The sequence below is a fragment of the Saccostrea cucullata genome, unplaced genomic scaffold, assembly GCF_032062105.1.
Source record: "Saccostrea cucullata isolate Sc308-1 unplaced genomic scaffold, CSIRO_AGI_Scuc_v1 ctg685, whole genome shotgun sequence".
Lineage (NCBI taxonomy): Eukaryota > Metazoa > Mollusca > Bivalvia > Ostreida > Ostreidae > Saccostrea > Saccostrea cuccullata.
The window spans coordinates 145,480-153,792 of NW_026922643.1; the positions used below are offsets into that span (position 1 = coordinate 145,480).

At 34.5% G+C, this 8,313-nt stretch overlaps 1 protein-coding gene across 1 annotated transcript; it reads right to left on the bottom strand.

Annotated features, from left to right (window-relative positions):
- Positions 1-3,735: 3,735 nt before the first annotated feature.
- Positions 3,736-6,777, bottom strand: LOC134262130 (toll-like receptor 4). The gene has a single exon (XM_062744519.1). It carries the CDS (start codon positions 6,742-6,744, stop codon positions 4,258-4,260), a length of 2,487 nt encoding a protein of 828 aa, XP_062600503.1. The 5' UTR covers positions 6,745-6,777; the 3' UTR covers positions 3,736-4,257.
- Positions 6,778-8,313: the final 1,536 nt, after the last annotated feature.

The following is an 8,313-nucleotide window of genomic DNA, read 5'->3' on the forward strand; positions in this document are numbered from 1 at the left end:
ATATTGCATGATATATCTAGCTGGAAACTTCAGTTAAACAATACGATCTAAAGATAGCTTTGTAGCAACAGCTAATATATGATAAAACGCCACTTAATGATAGGAATTATTGCATTTTTAGTTGACATTCTCAAATGATTAATCATATCATTTTTTTTTATTAGGCGGCGTTTTAGCATTAACTGTTGAGAATATCAAATATTAATGCAACATTTTATGACAATAAGCGTTTCAATTGCAACTTAACGCTTAATGGTATTTCTATCATTTAGCGGCGTTTCATCATTAGCGGTTGCTACAGAGCTTAGTACATTAAGATTCTGGTAATGTTTGCTCAATTGCCTTCAGTATAACTAATGCAAGAGTAGTCGACGTCCGCAAGTGTATACCATTTTGAAAAGGAAAAAACTTGTATTGTTTGTCATATACCTGACAATCCTTAGGACATCACTCATATAAGTAAGCTTTGATGAGCTTCTTCTTCTTCCCTTTATGGAGTGAACTCAAATTGAGTTGTCAATACTCTAGTGATTCTGTGATGAAAAGTGAAAAACCTAATTATGTAAATTTGTATGAAAAGGGGTAAAAAGTTAAAAGTGGACAGTCTAGTGATGTAAAATCTCAGGCACGCTGATGGTCTTTATAGCGTGTCTGAAGGTGTATAAAAACATGTGACTCGTGTTTTCGCCAGTCCCCACAAAATTCAAGATTTGTTCTCAGCCAAAAAAGAAAACAATTTACCTTTAAAAAATAGTCAACCAAAAAAAGGGGAGGGTGATTGTCCAAACTCGAAACTCTAATCCAATTTCGCCATTTGGGGGTGGGGGGGAGGGGTGGGAGGGGGTTTAGGTCAGACTTCTTTCAGTATCAAATTTTCTTAATCAAACATATTTACATAATACACTGCCTTATTCTTTTGTCCTATAGTGCACGAATTTGATTATGCTGTTCGAAACCGGATTGTAGCCCCTATCGATACTTGCATGCGACTGTAATGGCCAATATTTTTTTTTAAAAGCAGAAATATTTGTGTGTGCTTTTTTTTTATATTAATTCCTTTCCTTTGAGTCATTTTAGGATTATGATATAAACTTCAGTATCTCGATTTCAACGGAACTTTAAGAAATTAATGTCGAGATATGCGGGGTATTTTGATACATGTACAGTATCAAAGTTGAACATTTCGGCGCAAAACGTGATTTATTTATTTCACACCCTGAATTCAATAGTCATTGCAACATATTGCACTCTCATTAAAGTTTTTAAAGATTTTAAACATTTTCATAACTTTTTGGAAATTACACCCATAACCACTTGCCACTTATACTTTTTGCTCTATCAGCGATGTATTCCCAAAATATACTGTCATATGGGAAATCAGCCAGAAATACGTACGTATTTTTGCTTTATCTATAGTGTTTTTTTCCTTCTGGTTTATAAATAACCTCATTCATTCATTATTGTCGATGTAATATTGTTAATTTCTTCAACATTGCGTATAATGCTGCTGGGAAAAGTCTACAATAGCTATATTTAATTCCTTAACATATTGCAATTATGCCGGTTCGAGTGGGATTTCATTCATTTATTTCATCGGAACAATCTAAGAAAATTGAAACAATAGTAATTTTTACCATATACTAGTAGTTCTCTTGAATGTATTCATTTGATCATTTTTAAATTAGTTTTTGAAACAATATTCTTCAGCAAAATTTTCGTGGTATCCACAGATACCAAACTGCTCAGAAAAAAATATGCAAATATCGTTTTAATTGCTGTTCCTGGCAATGGGCATGTCCGATGTGACGTATAACAGCATCAAGTTAAATACTAAAACAGAATTACGAATAAATTCACGTACTAAATAGTAATCATATCATATACCTATTTAAAAAAATGTCCGCATCAAATTTCAAATTTTTGTTACACTTTGAAATCCGATTCTAATTCTAGTTCACGAAACGCAGTCGACAAAAATACTTCCGTGTTTACAATGCCGAAACTTTGACGTCATTTTCTGAGCATTGTGACGTCAAAAGAGCAGGGCCCTTTTCTCGTGACGGCAGTCATATATGACCAACTGAGCTCAACTATGAGTCTAAATTGTGGACCAAGTGGCATGGGTTTCATTATCGTGATAGACCGCTTGTTCGTTACTGTAAATCACTTTTTATTCAGAACTTTATTTTCGTAATTGTCGAAAATTTCATTCTCGCGTATAATAAAGATTATATAGAGCAATAGCCACAATTCGTGAAAATTTTGTCTCGCTAATAAAGAGTCAATGACTATCTCGCGAAAATAATGTGTCGGGAAAATTAAGTGATCTACAGTATATTAATCATGCAAACAGTCAGCTATACATGTAGCTAGTCAGCTAAATGTTTAAGAGCTAGACACATAGGAGAGATTTTCATAAAGATCGGCGCTACGTAATAAGGGTCTGTCAAATCCGACTCAAATGACAAATAGATTCTCATTGGTTAAGAAATTAATAACATCAGGAACTTTAAATTGTTGTCGACAACAATGAGCCGACCTAAGCTCCACGTCTTTGCCAGGCAAAACAATGTTATTGGTTATTCGATACACTAGCTGACATTTGCTCGAATTTCTATCTCATGTATATTTCAACAATGAATGAAAGCTGTGTAAATTTCAGATGCTAATTACATATATATATGTAACGTCGATAATACCACTCCTAACTGAAAGTCCAAGCTCATCTGAGAATTGTTCTATCTCTATCCCCATGCAGGATACAGGGGACTGTGAATTTCACAATTTGAATTTCAAATTTCCTTTGTGTCTCTGTTTAGTAGCATATGAATACATTTCTTCTATAATGTACATGGGCTTTTGATGCAGGAACATGTTCGGTTAAAAAGTAATTTATCATTTTTATGCGAAGAAAATCATTACACATGTACATTTAATGCAGGAATAATCTTCTCATGCTTCTTTAAATAATATATTAGTTGAACACTACGTGCAGCAGAAGGAACTTTCCACGACAAATGCAGACTTATCTCTCTTTTAACTACTAAGAAATTTCAAACCATGCATTGAAAAGTTTTACAATTTACTTAACTCATTCTCTTGACAAGGATTGCTTCGAAAAACATTTAACCTTTCTCATATATATGTTTCAGTCGCCTTGATTGATCGAGTACCTCAACAAATAATTTATGCAATGAAAATTATCTCATCACATTTTAAGACGTTTCTAATCTGAAAAATCCATATTAATCAAAAGGAAAAAAAACAGAAGCACTTTCTAATATAATATTCAATTACCTACAATAATATAAATCAATAGCTTGGATAAAGTCAAATGATGAATTATATAATTCAAGATTTGTTACTTTTCAAATTCAGTGCCCATCCCAGTTATTTTATATACTGAGTACATAGTTTGTGCAACAAGAAGGTGGCGTACACAAAAAAAGCTCCAAGGCATGATATATGCTTGCCTTTTCCCAGGAAAAGATACATTGCACAAGAAATTTGACAAAAAGGATAAATTGAAAAATGAAGAAAAGGTTATTTGATTGACTATACAGTAGTGCAACAACATATACAATATTACAAATATCTGTAAAGAACTTCAAAATTAATTCATGAATGTAATGTACAAAAACTGGTGCATAGAAGATAATGTGCATTTAGTATATGTAGACAATATTGTTAACGTCAATGTTAAAAAAACAACACACGTATATATACATGTATGTACTGACTAAAATACGCAACATTAAACTGTCTTCATATTTAGTTCTTTGTCGATGCAATAAAGATTTAAGAGCAAAAACATGCGGAGCTCTCAAGTATTATACATGTTAATCAGCAGCCATATGCGGCCGGACCTCATGTACATACATGTATAAGCTAACAGTTTATGTAAACACGATTTAAGATCAAAATATTTTGAGTTCAACATTTTTTTAAATAATACTATACAGTTTTCATGAGCAGTCATATGTTGACCCCAGGAACATATTCATAGTTTATATGCAAACAAGATTGAAGAGAAAATGATGATTAGTTCATGACTATAATACATTTATCTGCATGAGTAACCATATGCTCGCCAGTCTTCACTCAAACGTTAGTTCACAACTTATTCAACAAGATCTTAATCCTTTAAATGAAGGACACAAGGATACCATGATTTCTTAATGGGCTCTTCCACTCTACGACCATAAAACTAAAAATGACAACTGATTTTTTGACAAGCAGTGCATAATGAAACATCATTTATGATGGCCTGCTACAAGTCTCTGCTATTTTATCCCAGAAAACAATGTTTCCTTGGGGGTCATCAGGATATTCAATATAGGATCTACTTTCTACCAAAGCCAACATTGATAAAGGCAATGTTTTAGTAGAAACATGCCGATACATAATGAGAAACAGAACATCTTTACCATTCCGTGTATATATACTCTCCATCCGTGCCATATTGAATTCAAACATGCACCAGTAAGAGTTTAGGAAATTGTCTGATAAAACTATTATTGTTTTCCGGCTTTTGGTAATGGCTTCTGCGATATTGACAGCGATTTCTGTACCCGGTTGGAAGTCTCGTTTACTAAGGCACAGTTGCAGACCTCTTAAATCCTCTAGCTGGGCTATTGACTCGTTCACAGCAAAGTCGCCATCCTCTTCAGCGTATGATATGAAAGCATCAAATGCAAACGTGTCTCTTTGCAATGGACTTGATAACCGGTATTTGTTTCTTGTCATGTAATATAAATAGCGCAGTTTCCATCGGTAACGGTAAATCAAACCAGTGACCGTTATTACAACAAAGAACATTATAACAGAGGATACTAGAAATGTAACCAATTGATAATTTGTGCAATACACATCAAGGAATCCTGCAGCACTTTGAAGTCCGATGCTCGTTCCATTATCAAGAGTGCATGTAATGTTTTGAAAATCTAGGATGTATTTGCGATTTTGAAAAGACCAGTGTATGAAATTCTTTGATTCACATGTGCAAGCAAAAGGATTATATGCAAGAGAAATGGTCACAGAGGTTTTCTTTTTGAATAGTTCCGAAAACGAGAGCATAGCCTTACCATGGAGCTTTCGCAGCAAGTTCCTAGAGAGATCGATTTCTGCAAGGTTCCTCAAATGATGAATTTTTACATTCCATTGTGTCATAGAATTTGATTTCAGATTAAGACTCCGAATATTTCGTAGGTTTTTGAAGATTTTTATTGGCAAGTTTTGTATTTGGTTGTCAGATAAGTCCAACTCTTCAAGATTTACAAGATTTTTAAAGGTTTCACCATCTGTGTCGTTTTCCAGGCTTTCCCCTAGAAAATTCTTATTTAGTTTCAGAACTTTTAATGAGCTTGTGTGATCAAAGAAGAATGTTGTCAATGACGGACATTTACAATCCGAAAGATCCCAATATTTTAACTGATTTAATCCTTCAAAGGGACCAGTAAAGCTTGTTATTGGATTTTGCGACAAGTCAAGGTGTGCAAGCTTATTGTCTCGTTTGAAATGTATGTTATGAAGAGCTGTCCTTATGCCAACCCCCCGTAGAATGAAGTGTGTAAAATTTCTTGGAAACGATATTTCAGGATCAAAATGTGGAACAGAAAATTCCTCCTCTATTTTCTCATATTTCAAAGAATAATCGTCATTTCTATTTTTGCATCTGCTTACTGGATTCTGACATAAGAACGCTTCCCTTGCTTTTTGAAAAGAAGGGGTAAAAAACTGATGAGATCCATCTGCTTTTTCTAAGCCTAATAAAAACTTAAACTCCAGTAAGTAAAGACCTATAGTCATTCTGTTTTGGACACCCGAAATAATTTTAAGAGTGGGAGGTAAGATCTTAGGAACATTCCTTTCTAAAGTAGCTAATCTGTTGTTATCTAAATAGAGCTCTTCAAGGGTTGTGTTTTGAAAGTGTATGATGTCACTGACTTGTAAAAAAGTTCCTATTCCAAACGTACAGTGGATTTTGTTGGCTTTGAGAACCTTTATTTTGGAAGACGCTAAACTGCGAGATAGATTTTCAAAACTTACAAAAGTAAGCCTTTCGTTGTAGGAAATATTCAGAATTGTAAGGTTTCTTTGTGTTATCAATGCATCTGCTGCAAATGATCTCAGGTTACAAGCAGACACGTCAATGATTTCCAAGTTTGGCATATTTATGAGGAAGCTCTTTGTCATCGCTCCTACAGAGCAGAAACCCGTCACACCTGATACGTCCAGTTCTCTTAAAGACGTCAGGAGCCGGAACGGCCGTCCAAATTGTGTAGGAGATATGACATCAATTCTAAGAATTTGAAGTGAGGAGAGATACCCCCAGATTCTCTGTGGAAATTCATAGATATCTTTACTTGTACAGTTCTTGATATTTAGTTCACGTAAAGCTTTTAAGTCTTGAAAGACATTTGGCCGATAAACACTTTTGTCAAGGTCAAGGTTATTTCCTTCTAAATTCAATGTTGTTAACCTTGTTAGATTTGCAAACGCGCCATCCGAAAAATTTTGAATTCTGTTGTAAGATAGATCAAGAATGTAAAGTGACGGACAGAAGGATGTTGTCAAAGAAGTGATGTTGTGCTGTAACAGGAGAATGACAACATCCGGTTGAGTTATCGGAACTTGTGTGATTCCCAGATTTGAACAATTGGCAGTATACAACTTGCTTGTGTTACCAATTGGACTACAGCGGCAGGCCGAGTTGCTTGTGCAGGGTCCGCCAAAACCATTCATTGCTACCACTACGAAGTCAGCAACCCGAAGCAGGAATATCTGCAAATTAAACGTTACCCAAATGAAATACACATATTTTTAAAACATTGAAATTATTTAACCTGAAGAACAGCTTAATAAGGGTGCTACATATGTATTAATTTTATATGTACATGTATGTGTGTTCCATAGCTTTTTTATTTAGAGCAACATACTTTGGGTAACTTTTATGAAATTCATGCCAATCAGTTGTGCTTAGGACAAAATTTGTAAGTCATGCTTTGGAAAATATTTTCCAATTTTCCGATGTCTTAAAGGCATGAACTATGAGCTGTAAACTGTTCATTATATCAGATATTTGACGGTCTGAGGCATCTAAAATCTGACAGAACGATAAAAACTAGCTCCCTGCTAGGCCGAACACTTCCGTGGTTAACATATTGAGAGCTACAGGTTACAGGTCTGCTTTGGTGACTTAAACTGCTCAGTACAGTTAAAGCTGAACACGATTTGTAAAAGGATTGAGTCCGCCATCTTTTTTCGAGGAATCGCTATACCTGCTGACCCATACATAAAGGGCAGGACTTTGTCCCTATTCAGTGTAATCAGTCGACACCGGTGTAGACGGACGTATGCTATACAGCACTCGGTAGCAGTAATAATAATGTAATACTTCGTCTAAAGCAGGAAAGTAAGATCCCAAAGAAACTTACAATTATAGTAGGTCAGTGCGGTATATTTACAAACAGAGATACACGTAACAAAGGTAATGCAAGATAACCAGCTCGAACACGGGTCGCCATTCAACGCCGACACCCGTAACAATAAAACAGTCAGGGTTGACGAATCTGAAGAGTATACACTGGTGTTGATGTATCGTAGATAATGATATCGAAAATGGCGTATGCCTATTTACGAGTCGTGTTCAGCTTCAAGGTTACAAATGGAAAGATAGACTATATTTTAAGATTTAAAAAATGCATACTTTATTAGGATGGGCGATTCTGTTTAGGACTTTACTGATATAAAAAAAATAAAATGTAGCTCAAATCTACATATAGAGGACATTTAGATTTTTTCTATTTAGACTTGTCACATGATGTCGGAGTCACATGATTGTAGCAATTATACTTGCAGTTTAGAGGTCATCTATAAATTCTAATATTGCAAGGGTTTAACCAAGCTACAATTCTTTACTTAATTTTCTTTTCAACACAATATGTAGTTTGGGTAGTTTGTGAAAAGTGCTGCAAATCTATATAGATAACCTTTTTTAATTGCTAAAATTTAATTTGTTGGACAGGTTGAATATTTTGCTGGTCAACTACATTTAAAAAATGCTATAATTTATTTATTTGCAAGATTTTTTGGGGTTCGCGACACTTTTCAAATATCTGAATGCTTCTTGTGTCTATGTATAATAACTTGGCAAGATACAGTGAGGGTATGTTATTGCAATAAATCGATTTGTAGGGCCCTTTTATTACTTTTTCAATGCATCTGCATACAAACACAGGACAGTATCACTTGTCTGGAGAATGTATGGACAATATATAAATAAAATAGTAAAATAGACATTGTATCCATGTT

Bases quoted from the DNA above. Each gene is read 5' to 3' on its own strand.
- LOC134262130 (XM_062744519.1), bottom strand. From the start codon at position 6,744: ATGAATGGTTTTGGCGGACCCTGCACAAGCAACTCGGCCTGCCGCTGT.